The 18695-nt window shown below is 41.0% G+C and overlaps 2 protein-coding genes across 3 annotated transcripts in view; one reads left to right on the top strand and one right to left on the bottom strand.

The window, feature by feature from the left end:
• Positions 1-13164, bottom strand: part of LOC103301984 (signal recognition particle subunit SRP54) — an 85452-nt gene extending 72288 nt beyond the window's left edge. For both annotated transcript variants that reach the window (XM_054716546.1, XM_054716544.1), the window contains exon 1: positions 12907-13164. The gene's annotated coding sequence lies outside the window, so the exon portion shown is untranslated. The remainder of the gene's footprint in view (positions 1-12906) is intronic.
• Positions 13165-13202: 38 nt separating this feature from the next.
• LOC103301985 (uncharacterized) overlaps positions 13203-18695 on the top strand; it is a 28528-nt gene continuing 23035 nt past the window's right edge. Inside the window, exon 1 of the mRNA XM_008158987.3 lies at positions 13203-13683. Within this exon, the coding sequence (XP_008157209.1) occupies positions 13587-13683 (97 nt within the window). The 5' untranslated portion in view covers positions 13203-13586. The remainder of the gene's footprint in view (positions 13684-18695) is intronic.

The following is an 18695-nucleotide window of genomic DNA, read 5'->3' as shown; positions in this document are numbered from 1 at the left end:
CACCTGCCAGGGGAAGGAGCACAGCGTAGCAGGCAGGAGGCTTCCACGCTCTCCTCCGGAGCCATGACAGGGAGGAGCCGCTGCATTGCTCCAGAGACGGGTGGAAGCAGGGAGGTGCCCGGAGAAGGTGGGACCAGCCCGAGGTGACTAGAGGGACTGAGGGTGGGGCTTGAAGTGGCCAGTGAAGGCCAGAGGGATTGGGGGCTGGGCTAGGCGCACTGGAGCTCTGTGTGGAGAGGTTCGGGTGTCAAGGCAGGGCGGGGCTGCACGATTTCACATGCTGGGCTCCTAGTATATAATAAAGGCTAAATACGACAAACCTACAGCCAACATCATATTCAACGGGCAAAAACTAAAACCATTTTCCCTTAAGATCAGGAACAAGGCAGGGATGTTCGTTTTCACCACTCTTATTCAACATAGCACCGGAAGTCTTAGCCACAGCAATCAGGCAAGAAGAAAAAATAAAAAGCATCCAAATTGGAATGAAGAAAGTGAAAATGTCTTCATTTGCACAGATATGATATTGTTAATAGAAAACCCTAAAGATTCCACCAAACAACTACTATATTTAATAAATAAATTTGGCAAAGTAGCAGAACACAAAATTAACATCCAGAAATCGATGGCATTTTAACTTTTTTCCCCAATGGCATTTTTATACACCAATAATGAACTCTCAGAAAGGGAAACTAAAAAACAAAACAAAAACAACAAAATCCCATTTACAACTGCAACAACAAAAAAATAATATACCTTGGAATAAACTTAACCAAGGAGGTAAAAGAGGTGTACTCAGAAAACTACAGGACACTGAAAAAAGAAATAGAAAATACAAACAAATGGATGAATATACTGTGTTCATGCTCTTGTAGAATTAAAATGTCCATACTGCCCAAAGCAATCTATGGATTCAACAAAATCCCTATTAAAATACCTACGGCATATTTCACAGATCTAGAACAAACACTCCAAAAATTTAATGGAACAAAAAAAGACCATGAATAGCCGCAGCTTCTTCTTGAGAAAGAAAACAATATAGGAGGGATGATAATACCAGATATCAAATTATACTACAAAGCCACTGCAATCAAAATGGCCTGGTACTGGCACAAGAACAGCATATATAGATCAATGGAACAGAAGAGAGACCCCAGAAATCCACTCAAGCCACTGCTCTCAATATTTGACAAAGGAGGCAAGAGCATACACTGGACTAAACAGTCTCTTCAATAAATGGTGCTGAGAAAATTGGACAGATACATGCAAAAAAATGAAACTAGATCATAAACTTACACCATACACAAGAATAAATTCAAAATGGATAAAAGACTTAAATCTAAGTCATGAACCCATAAAAATCCTAGAAGAAACCATAAGCAGCAAAATCTCAGACATCTCTAGTAGCAATATGTTTGCCAATATATATCCTAGAAATAAAGGAAAACATAAATGGGACTACATCCAAATAAAAAGCACAGCAAAAGAAACCACAAACAAAATTAAAAGGAATCCCACTATATGGGAGAACATTATTTGCCAATGATACATCTGACAAGGGGTTAATTTCCAAAATATATAAGAACTCATACAACTTAACAAAAGGAAGACAAACAAACCAATTAAAAAATGGGTAAAACACGCTAGCCAGTTTGGCTCAATGGATAGAGTGTTGACCTACGGATGGAAGGGTCCCAGGTTCAATTCCAGTCAAGGGCAGGTACCCGGGTTGTGGGCTCAATCCCCAGTAGGGGGCGTGCAGGAGGCAAGCCGATCAATGATTCTCATCACTGATGTTTCTATCTCTCTCTCCCTCTCCCTTCCTCTCTGAAATCAATAAAAAATATTTTTAAAAATGGGCAAAGGATCTAAATAGATACTTCTCCAAAGTGGACATACCGGATGGCCAAGAGAAATGAGAAAAAATGCTCAAAATCACTGATCATCAGAGAGATGCAAATTAAAACAACAATGTAGTATCACCTCATATCTCTCAGAATGGCTACCACCAACAAATCAACAAATAAGTGCTGGTGAGGATGTAGAGAAAAGGGAACCCTAGTACACTGCTGGTGGGAATGCAGACTGGTGCAGCCACTATGGAAAATAGTATGGTGTTTCCTCAAAAAACTAAAAATGGAAGTGCCATTTGACCCAGTGATCCCACTTCTAGGAATACATCCTCAGAATCCAAAAAACACCAATCAGAAAGAATATCCGCACCCCTATGTTCATAGCAGTGCCACTTACAATAATTAAGATCTGGAAACAGCCCAAGTGCCCATCAGTAGATGTGTAGATAAAAAAAAAAAAAAAAAAAAAAAGCTGTGGTACAGTTATACAATGGAATACTATGCAGCTATAAAAAGACGGATTTCTTACCCTTTAAGACAACATGAAAGGACCTGAGAGTATTAGGCTAAGCAAAATAAACCAGTCAGAGAAAGACAAGTATCACATGATCTCACTTACATTGTGGCATTTAATGAACAAAATAAACTGATGAACAAAATAGATCCAGAGAAACATGGAAGCATGCAACAAACTGAGGAATCTCAGAGGGAACAGGAGGTGGGAGATGGGGGAGAGGTGGGAAGAGATTAACCAAAGAATTTATATGCATAACCCATGGACACAGACAATAGTACAGTAATGGCCTAGGGATGGGGTGGGAGCAGGGTGGAGAGGGTAAATGGAGGAAAAAAAGTGGACATCTACAATACTTTCAACAATAAAGATTAAAAAAATTAACTTCATCTTATTCTAATATGCACTATAAAATGCAAAACATCTTTTTTTAATGTTAACAGCTAACACTATACCTCAAATTGAAGTAACTGATATTTCAAGCACACACACGCAAAATTCTCTAGGCTAACTAAAGCCATTTATAGAAATAAATCTGTGCACATTAGAATTTCACAAAAGAGGAATCTGTACTTTGATGGGGCTGTTGGAAAGGTAAGGGATTACTGTATAGTATTTTATATAACATCTATTATCTCATTCCAGCCCCAGCCTCCCAACAATTTTATGACATAGCAGGATAGGGAATGAAACAGCCATTCCCTACCCCCAAAAAGCAAAATAACTTCCCACAGTCCCTTGGCTACACAGCCCTAGGTCCTATAATATGAATGATGCTTTAAACAATAGGGTTGACTATCCCTGTGGCCAAACTCCAGGGACAACTTTTGCTGCTATACTACAAGGAGGCAAATTACAGTTTGAAAGCAAAGATGCACATTGCTCCTCATGGAAGAGTAACTTCAATGTTCAGAAAGAACTGATAACCATTACTGCAATTAGGATGTACATGGATTGATCATGGCCCGAGTCACACGTTTTTCTAACGTGAGTCTGACTAGGAGTTGGATAGTGAGGTGACGGAAACAGGCTCAAGTACGGGGTGCCCTAAGAAAGGCAAGCACAGAGCCACGTATCATACTTACCTGCTGCAGTGTAAAGTACTGGAAAGAGCATGGGCTTTGGAGTCTTACAGACTTGGATTCAAATCCCAGCTCTGCTACATACTGGCTGTGTTACTTTGGGAAAGTTACTTAATCTTTCTGAGCCTCACTTTCCTCACCTGAAAAATGGAGATTATACCATTATCAAGGTAGTTACCTTGAAGGGCTGTTGTGAGGATTAAATGAGACACCATGTATAAAACTGTTTGCAAGTGGCTACTATATTAACTTCTAGAGGCCCAGTCCAAGAATTCATGCACGAATGGGATCCAGCTGGCCCGCCCCAATTGGGGTTGATCAGGCCGGGCAGGCCAGCTGGGGGCAGGGGACGCAGGAGGTTGGCCAGCTGGCTCCGCCTCCTGGTCGAACTCCTGGTCGAAGGGACAATTTGCATATTAGCCTTTTATTCTATAGGATGTTTTTTAGTATATATATTTTGTTTTATTTATTTATTTATTAAATATATTTTATTGATTTTTTACAGAGAGGAAGGGAGAGGGACAGAGAGCCAGAAACATCGATGAGAGAGAAACATCGATCAGTTGCCTCCTGCACACCCCCTACTGGGGATGTGCCCGCAACCAAGGTACATGCCCTTGTCCGGAATCGAACCTGGGACCTTTCAGTCCGCAGGCTGATGCTCTATCCACTGAGCCAAACCGGTTTTGGCTATTTTTTATATTTTTATTAATTTCAGATATTAAGGGAGAGGGAGCGAGAGATAGAAACATCAATGATGAGAGAGAATCATTGATCGGCTGCCTGCTGCATGCCCCTCACTGGGAATCGAGCCCGCAACCAGGGCATGTGACCTTAACTGGAATCGAACCTGGGACCCTTCAGTCTGAAGGCCAATGCTCTATCCACTGAGCCAAACCGGCCAGGGAAGTATATATATTTTATTGATTTCAGAGAGGAAGGGAGAGGGAAAGAGAGATAGAAACATCAATGCTGAGAGAGCATCATTGATTGGCTGCCTCCTGCACACCCACACTGGGGTTCGATCCTGCAACCTGAGCATGTGCCCTGACGGGGAATTAAACTGTGACCCCCTGGTTCATAGGTCGATGCTCAACCATTGAAGCACGCTAGCCGGGCTACTATATTAACTATTAACTTCCTTTTTTAAAAAAATATATTTTATTGATTTTTTACAGAGAGGAAGGGAGAGGGATAGAGAGCTAGAAACATCGATGAGAGAAAAACATCGACCAGCTGCCTCCTGCATACCCCCTACTGGGGATGTGCCCGCAACAAAGGTACATGCCCTTGAACGGAATTGAACCTGGGACCCTTCAGTCCGCAGGCTGACGCTCTATCCACTGAGCCAAACCGGTTTCGGCAACTATTAACTTCCTTTCGTGAATGATACTAATTGGCTCCCCATGTATTATCTGAAGTGTGACTAAACTGGAATTTTTCTGAATACTACTACTAAAGTGCCTGTTGTCCCATTACCCAGAAACCACCCCCTGAAATCTTTAACATTTAGCACCATGCTATCTGGTTATTACGGTATTCAATAGAAGCTGGAGTGTCCAAACAGCCAATTTTTTCTACATACCCAATTATAAATATTCTTGCCAGAAACTTGCCTGATCTGAGATTATATAAATCGATCCTAATGATAAAGATTTCAAATCCTATTACAGTCATTCACCTATAATGTTTCAATCAACAATAGACCACATATACTATGTTGATCTCATAAGATTATAATGGAGCTGAAAAATTCCCATTGCCTAGTGACATCATAGCAGTCATAACATTGTAGTGCAAAGTATTACTCACACGCCTGTGGTAATGCTGGTGTACAGTGTTTATAAAGTCTACAGTAGTGAATATTCACTTACCACTCACTTGCTGACTCACCCAGTCCTACAAGCTCCATTCATGGCAAGTGCCCTATATAAGTGTACCATTTTTTTAATCTTTTATACCATATTTTTACTGTAGCTTTTTTATATTTAATACACACTTATCATTGTGTTGTAATTGGTTACAGTGTTCAGTATAATAACATGCTATACAACTGTATAGCTTAGGAACAATAGGCTATCCCATACAGTCTAAGTGTATAGTATGCTATACCATCTGGTTTGTATAATTGCACTTTATGATGTTCACACAATGACAAAATTGCCTAACAATGCATTTCTCAGAATGTATCCAAACTGTTAAGTGGCACATGGCTGTGCAACAAAAATCCTTATAAGAAACTTCTTTTAGCCCTGGCCAGGTGGCTCAGTTGGTTGGAGCATTATACCTTACACCAAAAGGTTGTAGGTTCAATTCCCAGTCAGGGCACATACCTAGGTTGCAGGTCTGATCCTGGATCTTCAAGTTTCTCTGTCACATCAATGTTTCTCTTTCTCTCCCTTCCTCTCTCTCTAAAATCAATAAAGGTGAAGATTAAAAAAAACAAAAGTTCTTCTAAGTCCTAGTGACTAACTTATTGGATCAATATTAAACTAAAGAACTAAATATACAAATATATTATGATTAGTAATATCTTTAGAAAAATTACTTCTACAATTAATTTTTACAACCTAGTCAATAGCCCAAACCAACACTTGTTTTATATATACTGATATATGTATATATTATTAGAGTCAGGAAAAAAAATATGTTTTTTTTAAATTTTGCACAGCACATGTATTCATAGTCTAGGACCACAGAACAGTAAATTTATTTAACAAAGAGGCCTATAGGTATTTTATTGGGTAAAATTATATTTGAACAATATTATAATGTTAATTATGATTCTTAAATTTAGGTTTCTTTTGTCTTTCTGAGTCTACTTAATCCTACAAGGAAATAATTCACCTTTATGTTTTGTGATTACAAGAGGATACACGTTCATTGTAAAAATCCAAATATTACAGAAATATTAACAATAGGAAATTAAATTTCCCTAATCCTAATCTTTGTTGTCCTCTGATAACCACCAATAATAATTTGGTACACATTCCTATAGAATTATTTTCTGTGCATATAAATTAAGCAAGTTTTCTCAACTAGTATGGTTTTGAGGGAATGAAGAGGGAAACAGAAATGAGGAAAATTCTTTTGTAAATATGCTTGCTAGTGATAAAAATATGCTTAAATGCCAAAGGCAGAATATAAAACTGCATATATTACATAACCCATATTTTGTTTATAAACAAATATCCGAAAAATGACAATAGCCACCAAGGAAATAAAAACAAAGGCACAATCAGATACCACTTCACACACATTAGGATGGCTATAACAAAAAAGACAGATAATAACAAGTGTTGATGAGAATGTGGAGAAATCAGAACCCTCATACATAGCTGATAGGAATGCAAAACGGTGTAGCCCTTTGAAAAACAGTGTGGCAGTTCCTCAAAATGTTAAACATAGAGTTACTATATGACCCGGTAATTCTACTCCTAGGTACATTCCAGAGAAATCCACACAAAAATTTGTATGAGTGGTCATTAGTAGCATTATTTATGCTAGCCAAAAAGTTGAAACAACCCAAATATCCCTCAACCAATGAGTGGATAAATCAATTTTTTTTAAAAATATATTTTATTGATTTTTTTACAGAGAGGAAGGGAGAGAGATAGAGAGTTAGAAACATCGATGAGAGAGAAACATCGGTCAGCTGCCTCCTGCACACCCCCTACTGGGGATGTGCCCGCAACCAAGGTACATGCCCTTGACCGGAATCGAACCTGGGACCCTTGGGTCCGCAGGCCAACGCTCTATCCACTGAGCTAAACCGGTTTCGGCGGATAAATCAAATTTGGTATTATCCATAAAATGGAGTATTAGCTATACTAATAAAAGGGTAATATGCTAATTAGATCGGACATCTTACGGACATCCTTCCTGACAAAGCTGCTGCGGCTGCGAAGGGCTGGAGAGAGAAGAGAGGGCTTTTGCCGCAGCTGCTAAGCTTTCGGTACGCCACTGACTTGGGTAATAAGAATCCAAGAAAGTGATCTAGGGTTTTTCCACCTCACTCCTGGAGGAAAAAACGGAGGTCCGCTGCTGGAGGGGCTAAGAAATGTCATATCCTGCCCTAGCCGGTTTGGCTCAGTGGATAGAGCCTCGGCCTAACAACCGCAGCATCCCGGTTCGATTCTAGTCAAGGTCACACACCTAGGTTGCAGGCTCTTCCCTGGCCGGGGCCCAGGTCAGGGCTCATGCAAGAGGCAACCAATCGATGTGTCCCTCTCACATTGATATTTCTCTCTGTCTTTCCCTCTCTCTTCCACGCTCTCTAAAAATCTCAGGTGAGGATGAGAGAGAGAGAGAGAGAGAGAGAGAAGAGAGAGAGAGAGAGAGAGAGAGAGAGAGAGAGAGAGAGAGAGAGAGAGAGAGAGAGAAAGAAAGAGAAGAAAGAAAGAAAGAAAGAAAGAAAGAAAGAAAGAAAGAAAGAAAGGCCATATTCTATGAAAGAGACATCTTGAAAATGCCTAAAGAAAGTTGTCATTTTTTTGTGGTGAAGGGACTGGAGTCCATGTTTATGAAAACACCTTGGCGGTGGCGAGGGCTGAGGGCCAGCAGCTATGGTGGCCGGCAGTGGCAGCAGCAGTGGAGTGATGGGGGTGGTGCCTTCCCCTGATCAGCCAGTTGCCTCCTTCAGAGGGAGGCCAGCGGGGAGTGGGCGTAAGCTGTCAGTAGGACATCCCCTGAGGACTTCCAGACTATGAGAGGGGGCAGGATGGGCTGAGGGACCCCCCAGTGTACCATTTTTCATGCACTGGGCCTCTAGTCTACATATATAAAAGCCCAGGGACAGGAATGGCGGAACGACCAGACGACCAGTGGCTATGACATGCACTGTGGCAGCCAACCAGCCTGATCTGGGCCTGATCGGCTCCTCCCCCTGGCCAGCCCTGCCCCCAATCAGTCCTCAACACCCTGATCAGGGGCGGGGCTAGCTGGCCAACGGCCCGCAGCCCTTCCCCCTAGCTGGGCCCACCCCCAATTGGCTCCCCCACCCTGGGCCTCTAGTCATATACAATAAAACCCTAATATGCAAATTGACTGACCAGCAAAAGGTCATTGAAATGACTGGTCACTGTGACGCGTCTGCCCCCTGAGAGGCGGCAATCAGAGGGTGGGGCCATCCAGCGGGTGGCACCAGACCACCAGCCAAGGTGGGTGCCAGCCGGGGCCCCCCAATCAGCTCGCCTGCTGGTTGCCCCGCAGAGGGAGACGACTGGCAGTGGCGGCAGGGGGCAGGGCTGGCCAGCAGGTGGCACCAGGCCACCAGCCAAGAAAGGGTGCCAGCGGTGGGCCCCCCGATTGCCCTGCCCGCTGGTCGCTTCACAAATGGCCCTGATCAACAGCCAAGCCTAGGGACCCTACCCTATATATTGGGAACAGTCTCTTAGATTTAAAAATTAAACCTGGCAAGGCTACTCTAACACTGAAAAAAACAGGATGATGCAGCGATGACATGCATGGACTCTGGCTTGCACATTTTGTGGTCAGCCCTGATTCTGACACTTATAACTGTGTGACAAAGCCAATTACTTAACTTCTCTCTGCTTCAGTTTTCCACCCATAAGATGGGGAAAATGGTACTACTGCCTCAGAAGGATCATGTTATGTACTACCTTTTATAATCAGGGCAAAAAAATGTAGGTGCCCATACAACAGCAAGATGCCTTTCACTGGTATGAAAAATATGGTCACTGGTGCATGCAGTGTCCCGGATTGTGAGAGGGATGTCCGACTGCTGGTTTAGGCCCAACATCCCCTGAGGGGTCCCGGATTGCGAGAGGATGCAGGCCAGGTTGAGGGACCCTCCCCCTGCACCCCGCCGTGCATAAATTTTATGAACCGGGTCTCTAATTTAATAATAAAAAGAAATGAAGTGCCAAAACCGGTTTGGCTCAGTGGATAGAGCGTCAGCCTGCGGACTGAAAGGTCCCAGGTTCGATTCCGGTCAAGGGCATGTACCTTGGTTGTGGGCACATCCCCAGTGGGGGGTGTGCAGGAGGCAGCTGATCGATGTTTCTCTCTCATCAATGTTTCTAGCTCTCTATCCCTCTCCCTTCCTCTCTGTAAAAAAATCAATAAAATATATTTAAAAAAAAAGAAATGAAGTACTGATACATGCTATAACATAGACGAATCTTGAAAACATTATGCTAAATGAAAAACAACAGTGACAAGAAAAGCACATTTTATATGATTCCATTTATATGAAATGTCCAGAAGAAGCAAATCTAAAGAGACAGAAAGTGGATTAATAATTGTTTAGGCTTGGAAGTATGGAGGAAATGAGGAGTGACTATTAATGGTGATGGGGTTTCTGCATGGAGAGATAAAAATGTTGTAAAATTGATTTGGTGATGGTTGCACAACTCTGTAAATAAATAAAAACCACTGAATTGTACACTTTAGGTAAACTAAAGTTTTATAAATAAATTTTATTTCAGTAAAACTGTTAGAAAATGGTATTTGTCATCTCTGAATGGTAAATACTAGTAATTTTATTTTTTTATTTATATCTTTTTGTAATTTCCAAATTTTTGGCAATGACTAGGTATTATTTTTACCTAGTCAAGGAAAAAATTATTTTTCAAAGTGCTTCTTGTGAGAACTAGAGTGATATTATAAGTTCTGATGGAGTTGCCACTTGTATTCATTTAGTTATTCATTCATTACAACAACTTAACAGATAAGACTCTTCTGTTAACTTCAAAAGATAAATTATATATCACACCACCAATGACTTCGCTGGTGTGATGACTTGGGGAGAGTGAAGAGGGAAACAGAAATGAGGAATGGTCTTAATTTTGCAGCAAAGGTTTAATTCATTTATGTTATGTCAAAATGTCTCAAAATTCTTTCTTCATTAAAATTGTTTTCAAATTTTAAAACTCAATTTTAATATTAAAAATAAAATCACTGCAACACTTTAATAGCAGAAAAGGTATACCAAAAATTCAATTAGCAACAAGGGGTAATACTTCAAAAACACTGGGAATCATTTCTTTAAGATACTTCTGACTGTCAGGTCAATCATTAAAACAATCTTTATGTTATCAAGAAAAAAATTAAAGCAAGGAAAGTTAAAGGAATTCCTTGGAAATAGTTTGCCTTGAAGCTAAAAAGAACATATGGAGGATGAGGGATAAGCAATGGGTTATTTCAATAACATTTAGGTAATACTAGCTGAAAATTAAACACTCTATCATAATCTCCAAGGATAGTAACTTCAGAAGGTTTCTAGGAAGTGGTCTCATCTAAATTGTTTTTTATAAGAGCAAAACAAGGCATCTATATTTTGAAAAACTTCACTGGCTATACTGATGTGCAGCCAAAGTTAATGATCACTGTATGAATCAATTCTCCTCGAAGGAAACAAGAGAATGAAAAATCTGTTCTGTTTTAAAAATTATAAACAATGCAGCAAACACATTAGAGTGAGAAAAACTTGAGAGCAAGGAGAGTACATACTTGAACTAGGAAAGCAGAAAGTAAAATGGAGAGAAGGGGCTGGAGTCAAGAGCCAACCCATAAAGCAGAGTCTATAGGACCAAAGAACCAAGTAGCTGTGGAGAATGACGAAGAAACAAAAGGCAAAAATGACCGTAAGGTCTCCAGTTTAAAAAACCAGATGACTAGTGATGCCATTAACCAATAAATGGAAGGAAAAAGGAAAAAAAAAAGAAGCTGTTTTGAAAGTTAGAGTTACTAGAAAAAAGGTTCAAGGAGATTAAAGGTTATTTGTAATGTTTTACTACTTAAGTTGGATAGTAAATACATAGATGTTGACTTTATTATCCTCTTTTAACTGAACATACAAATAACATACAAAATTCAACTAGAAACAAAGGGTCAAAAACTCACTAGGGATCACTGCTTTTATACACCTTTGTATCTAAGATATAGGTAATAATTTTAAAAAAAGGGAAACAAAAAAAGGAAGGTGGAGGTAAGGAATTTGGTTTTGGACCTGGACTATTTGCAGAACTAAAGAACTGTATCACTCAGAGATAGGAACTAGAGAAAAATATTTGGGAATAGTTGGCATACAAGAATAATGCCACGGACGCCATGGATATAGAAGAGAACTCTCCAGGAGAATTTGTGGAAGACTCTTTGGCTTATAGCCATAGCGAAGGGCCAACTAAAAGGAGAGTCAATTGAGACTGAGAATAATCAAAGGGATAGAAGCTTTTACTAATTCCATTTCCCAAAAGCATACAGAAAGATATCAATTTAAAAAATAAAAAGTTACTATTTATGGTTATCTTACTTAGTGGCAGGTCCAGAATTTCCAGATAGCTGGAGGTAGAGAAGTAATCTGTGGGAAGGAGGGCTTGAAGATGCTTTTGCATAGTACTACATTAAGTCAGAAAATACTAACTGTCCGTATCAAAAAATCAAGGGAAAGAGGTTTCAGGGAAATATTTCCCCTCCCCTTTAGGACCACTACTGCTATACTGTAGGCATTGCACCAAATATGTTACCTAATCTTTCAATCCTCCTACCTTTTTTTTTTTTTAAATTTTAATCAACAGACTTTACTTTTAGAGCAGTTTTAGGTTCGCAGCAAAATTGAGCAAAAAGTACATAGAGTTTCCATACAACCCCTTGTCCCCACATATGTATAACCTCCTCCAGTATCAACATCCTCTTAATAAACTTATTAGGTAATGAGGAAACTGAGGCTAGATGGAATCTGCTCAACCAGGATCACAAATCACTGTCCCTCTCACCTGTGTTCCCACAGCTCTCCTGGCTCTTATATCTTTCTAGAGTTTCTCATTACTCGTCTAGATATAGAATATATGTACATGCTTCTCTTTTATTGTACTGTTAGCTCTCCTATGATAGGGTTTGTGTCATTCATTTCAGTATCCCTATAGCTAATCATGGGTAAATATTTTGTTGAATTAAGCATATGGAAAAAGTGGGTGAGAATAGCATCAAGAAAGCCAACAGGAGAAATAGGTTTCAAGAAATGGATGGGTAACAGTGTGAAATGCTACGGAGAGCCGTCAGCACATCTTAAGTCATCACTGACATTGAACTGATACCCCTTATTCACGTACTGCACGCCTGCTATGTGCAGGACAATGGGTTAAGCACAACGAACATGAAAATATGAAATTTGGGACACGTCAAAAGGCTGTCGGGGAAGCAGTCATTAACTAAATTCTTGATCAGGAGAGCCAACCCAAGAGTCAGGCCTGCCATTGCCTACACACGTTACTTGGCTCGAGTAAATCTGAAGTCCACTTAAAAGGGTCACAGCTTATCTGTTAATAAAACTTCCGACGGGCGGGATGAGGTGAAAAGGGGCCAAAGCACCCCGGCATGGGTGATGACAGCAGGTGGCCGGGCAAGTCGACTCTCTCCGGAGTCTCTCGCCCCCTAAGCAGGGTCGGGGCTGCCGCCAGCTGCCAGTCTGGGGCGGGAAAAAGCAGACACTTACCTCAAAAGGCACCTCTGCGGCCGTGGCCCAAAGGGGCCGGGAATTCCTTCGCGAGGCCCCCCGCCGCGGGCTTGATCAGAAGAAAGCAGGGATCAGACAGGGAGGTACGACGCCACAGGCCGACTTTCCAAACTCTGTCAACGGGAGTCCCGGAGCCCAGCACTGCGACGCCAACTCCCACCAGCTGGAAGCCCGACGACTGCCACCGAACCTTCCGCCCAATGAGGAAACGTCACCACTCGGTGTAGTCCGGCCTTTCCAGAAGAGGACGCACTTCCGCTTCCGGGGCACCCGCCGCCGCGTTCCTTCACTGCGTGGAAACTGTTTATTGAGCTGTTCCTTTACTCCCACCGACTTGGGACGTTCGTTTTCGGTCGCTCAACAACTGCGGCAGCAAAGTTGTTCAAATAGGAGGCGAGGCGACCTCGGGAAAGAAGTCCGGCCTCGAGGAGCCGCCTTAAGGAAAAGTGACTAAGCTGAGCAATACTGCTTAAGGGGAATGGTGGGAGCCAAGGGTGCGCCTAAGTATAGGAATTCCTCGCGCTCCGGGGAACTCCAAGGAGGGGGCGGGGCTTAGGGCTTTCGCCGCCTGGGAAGGCGGGTCAGTCGTAGCTACCGGTCTCTGCGTGCGCGTGCGCGTGCGCGATGCGCACCTTCCCGGAGCTGTTTTCGGCTGCAACATGGAACTAAGCTCCGCGCGGCAAGCAATACTGCAGCTACTTCGTACCGTGGCGCCGGCAGACCTCCCAGCACTGCTCGAGTGGATGCGAACTTCCCGTAAGCGATCAGAACCAGAGGCAGGCGGTTGGGCAAGGATATGCTATGGGGACTGACTTTGGGGGTTTAGGGTGAGGCCGGAAGCCACTCATGGGGGGGTCTCTACTCTGCGACGGGTCTGGTTGAAGAGGGCACATCTCACATCTTGGCGGGTTGAGAGCCCAGTTTGGGATCAGGTGCACGAAGATTAAGTGCTGCCCCTGGGTTGTTTGTGATTGCGCTGCAGACTTCAGACCAGCCGCTAGAGGCTCCTGGTGCCTAACCCTTTTTCTGAAGGAGAAAGAGGAGGCGGGTAGCCTTCACACCGCTTCCCCCCATTACTCCCACAAACTTGTGACAACCAGTAGCGTGCTACCTGAAAAAGCACTTTATAAGGGAAGTTTTAGGCTGCAGAGCTGAAAGTTTCACCCTGCGGGCAAAATCACCTGTAGTTAGTGAATTTATTTTTTCAATTGTAACATGGACCATTGATTTAATAAAATATTTTTATGGTGGGGGAAGAGAAAAGGGAAAAAGACTTTGATTTTAAGCTGTTAACAAAACTAGTAACAGTAATATTAAAAAGCACAAGTTAGCGCTCGCCCTCTCCGAGCACGTGGTGCCTTTCCCTTCCTTTCCCCCTCCCTCCCCTCCTCTTCCCCTCCCCTGGCTCCTTACCTTCAGCTTCCTCACTCCCAAGCTCCAGGGACTCTTCCTTTACTTCCATAACTTGTGTCCTAAGCCCATTTCTTCAAGGAATTACTTTTTCTACCTCTAATTTACCCAGTAAATGTTCTCTTACAAAAATAAAAAGCACAAGTCAGAATCGAGGAAATGTTATAATTATGTCTAGTTATTGAATAATGGAGTGATCATTTTACGCAAAGTAAAGCCTGGTGAAGGCACAAGAAAATAGAATATTGCTTGTTTGGGAAGTAAGCCAAATCACACTATGCCTAAACATTGATTCCCATGTTTATTTTCATCCAGACTCATGACTTGAAATACCTGTTTGTTAATGACTCCCAATTTTAGACTTTCAACCCTGTGATGTTAGAGTCAATCAGTAGGTTTGGGTATTATTATTATTACACATTTGGGGAGGTCATTTTAGATAAGATGCCAAATTACAATGAACTTGGACATCTGATTTTAGCCTGGAAAGCAGTGAAAACCAGAGACTTAGCTTCATATTTATACCCACATACACAATTCAAGATAGGAATATCCAAAATGTGTTGAGACTCCTGTCACTTTATTTAAACCCTGTATTGCCAGTTTCATTCATCATATCCCCTTGTTTACAAAACAGTGCCAATTTCCACTTGTTTGTGTGTTGTTTTTTTCCTACATTCCTAAACACAAGATCTTTCATTCAAAAGCCCTGAGTGCCTACAAAAAGATCATCTATGCCTGATTCTGGCCATTGCACATATGCTAAAAAATCCTTGCCATCAAAGATTTAAGTTCTTTGGAGCCATTTGAAGTCTAAATCTCCAGTTTTAGAGGCATTAAATGAGACTCCATTTTTCAAAATCAGAAAAAATTCAAAGCATGTTTTAGAAGATAATTTTGTAAACAAGAAGACCCAATTACACTGGCTAAAGAGTACATTTTTACTTTTTAAAAAAATATTTTTTTTATTGATTTTAGAAGGGAGAGGGAGAGAGAGATAGAAACATCAATGATCAGAGAGAATCACTGATTGGCTGCCTCCTACATACTTCCTTACAGGGGATCAAGTCCGCAACAGGGCACGTGCCCTTGACCAGAATCGAACCCAGGACCCTTCAGTCCGCAGGTGGATACTCTATCCACTGAGCCAAGTCAGTAAAGGCCATTTTCCACTTTATTTATTTATTTATTTATTTAAAGTATTCAGATAGTAGTACATATGTCTCCTTTTTTTCCCCCCCCCCCGAATTGATCTTACCCCAGCACATGCCCTCACTCCCCCTCCCAGTGTCTTGTGTCCATTGGTTATGTTAATATGCATGCATACAAGTCCTTTGGTTGATCTCTTACCTCCCTGCCGCCCTCCCCAGCCTTCCCGCTGTCGTTTGACAGTCTGTTCAATGCTTTTCTGCCTCTGTATCTATTTTTGTTCATCAGTTTATAATGCTCTTTATTATCCATAAATGAGTGAGATGTGGTATTTTTCTTTCACTGACTAGCTTATTTCACTTAGCATAATGCTCTCCAGTTCCATCCATGCTGTTGCAAATGGTAAGTTCCTTCTTTTTTACTGCAGGGTAGTATTCCATTGTGTAGATGGACCACAGTTTTCTAAACAAGTCATCTGCTGATGGGCACTTAGGCTGTTTCCAAATCCTAGCTATTGTAAATTGTGCTGCTATGAACATAGGGGTGCATATATTCTTTCTGATGAGTGTTTCGGGTTTCTTAGGATCTAGTCCTAGAAGTGGGATCACTAGGTCAAATGGGAGTTCCATTTTTAATTTTTTGAGGAAACTCCATACTGTTCTCCACAGTGGCTGCACCAGTCTGCATTCCCACCAGCAATGCAGGAGGGTTCCTTTTTCTCCGCATCCTCACCAGCACTTGTCATTTGTTGATTTGTTCATGATAGCCATTCTGACTGGTGTGAGGTGGTACCTCATTGTTGTTTTGATTTGCATCTCTCAGATGATTAGTGACTTTGAGCATGTTTTCATATGTCTCTTGGCTTTCTGAATGTCTTCTTTTGAAAAGTGTCTATTTAGGTCCTTTGCCCATTTTTTGATTGGGTTGTTTATCTTCCTTTTGTTAAGTTGTATGAGTTCCCTGTAAATATTGGAGAGTAAAACCTTATCGGAGAACATATTGGCAAATATGTTCTCCCATGCAATGGGCTTTCTTGTTGTTTCGTTGATGGATTCTTTTGCTGTGCAGAAGCTTTTTATTTTGATGTAGTCCCATTTGTTTATTTTCTCCTTAGTTTCCATTGCCCTAGGAGCTGTGTCTGTAAAGATATTGCTATGACAAATGTCATTTTGCTGCCTATGGCTTCTTCTAAGGTTTTTATGGTTTCCCATCTTATGTTTAAGTCCTTTATCCATTTTGAGTTTATTTTTGTGTATGGTTTAAGTTGGTGGTCTAGTTTCATTTTTTTGCAAGTATCTGTCCAGTTTTCCCAACACCATTTATTGAAGAGACTGTCTTGACTCCATTGTATGGTCTTGCCTCCTTTGTCAAATATTAATTGCGCATAATGGCTTGTGTCGATTTCTGGGTTCTCTGTTTTGTTCCATTGGTCTATATGTCTGTTCTTGTGCCAGTACCAGGCTGTTTTGAGAACAGTGGCTTTGTAATACAGCTTGATACCTGTTATTGTGATTCTTCCAACATTGTTCTTCTTTATCAAGATGGCTGCAGCTATTCGGAGTCTTTTTTTATTCCAGATGAATTTTTGGAGAATTTGTTCTAGGTCTTTGAAGTATGCCGTTGGTATTTTAATGGGGATTGCATTGAATTTATAGATTGCTTTGGGTAGTATGGACATTTTAATGATGTTGATTCTGCCAGTCCATGAACACGGTATGTTCTTCCATTTGTTCATGTCTTCCTCTATCTCTTTTTTCAGTGTTCTGAAATTTTCTGAGTACAGGTCCTTTATCTCCTTGGTTACGTTTATTCTTAGGTATCTTAATTTTTTTGTTACAGTGGTAAATGGGATTGCTTTTTTAATTTATCTTTCTGTAAGTTCATTATTGGTGTATAGAAAAGCCATAGACTTCTGGGTGTTAATTTTGTATCCTGCTACATTGCCGAATTCATTTATTAAGTCTAGTAGTTTTTTGATGGAGTCTTTAGGGTTTTCTATGTACAGTAGTATCATGTCATCTGCGAATAATGACAGTTTTACTTCTTCTTTTCCAATTTGGATGCCTTTTATTTCTTCTTGTCTGATCTCAATGGCTAGTCCTTCTAGTACTATGTCGAACAGGAGTGGTGAGAGTGGGCATCCCTGTCTTGTTCCTGTTCTTAGTGTAAATGGTTTTAGTTTTTGCCCATTGAGTATGCTGTTGGCTGTGGGTTTGTCATATATGGCTTTTATTATGTTGAGGTATGATCCTTGCTGAGGGTTTTTATCAAGAAAGGGTGTTGGATTTTGTCAAATGCTTTTTCTGCATCAATGGATATGATTATATGGTTTTTATCTCTTAGTTTGTTTATATGGTGTATCACATTTATTGATTTTCGGATATTGTACCATCCTTGCATCCCCGGAATAAATCCCACTTGGTCATGGTGTATGATCTTTCTGATGTATTGCTGGATTCGATTTGCTAGAATTTTGTTAAGGATTCATGAGGGATATTGGCCTGTAATTCTCTTTCTTTGTATTGTCTTTATCTGGTTTTGGGATTAGGGTAATGCTGGCTTCATAGAAAGAGCTTGGTAGTGCTCCTTCCTCTTAAATTTTATGGAATAGTCTGAGGAAGATAGGTTTTATTTCTTCTTTGAATGTTTTGTAAAAGTCCCCTGTGCAGCCGTCTGGTCCAGGGCATTTGTTTGTTGGAAGATTTTTGATTACTGCTTCAATTTCCTCCATAGTTATTGACCTATTCAGATTTTTTGATTCCTCCTGGCTGAGTTTTGGAAGGTCATGTTTTTTTAGGAATATGTCCATTTCTTCTAGGTTGACCAGTTTCTTAGAGTAGAGTTGCTTATAGTATTTTTTTTTTTTTTTTACTATTCTTCGTATTTCTGTGCGGTCTGTTGTTATTTCACCTCTTTTTTTTCTGATTTTGTTTATTTGGGTCCTCTCTCTTTTCTTCTTGGTGAGCCTGGCTAGAGGTTCATCAACCTTGTTTATCCTTTCAAAGAATCAGCTCTTGGTTTCATTGATCTTTTGTATTTTTTTTTTGGTCTCTATGTCATTTCTGCTCTGATCTTTATTATTTTCTTCCTTCTGCTCACTCTGGGCTTTTCTTGTTGCTCTCTTTCTAATTCTTCAAGTAGCAGAATTAGATGGTTTATTATCAGTTTTTCTTGTTTTTTGAGGTAGGCCTGTAATGCTATGAACTTCC

This window comes from Eptesicus fuscus, chromosome 5 (genome assembly GCF_027574615.1).
Source record: "Eptesicus fuscus isolate TK198812 chromosome 5, DD_ASM_mEF_20220401, whole genome shotgun sequence".
Taxonomy (NCBI): Eukaryota; Metazoa; Chordata; class Mammalia; order Chiroptera; family Vespertilionidae; genus Eptesicus; species Eptesicus fuscus.
Note: the sequence above shows the minus strand (reverse complement) of the source record. Positions and strands in the feature narration are given on the sequence as shown.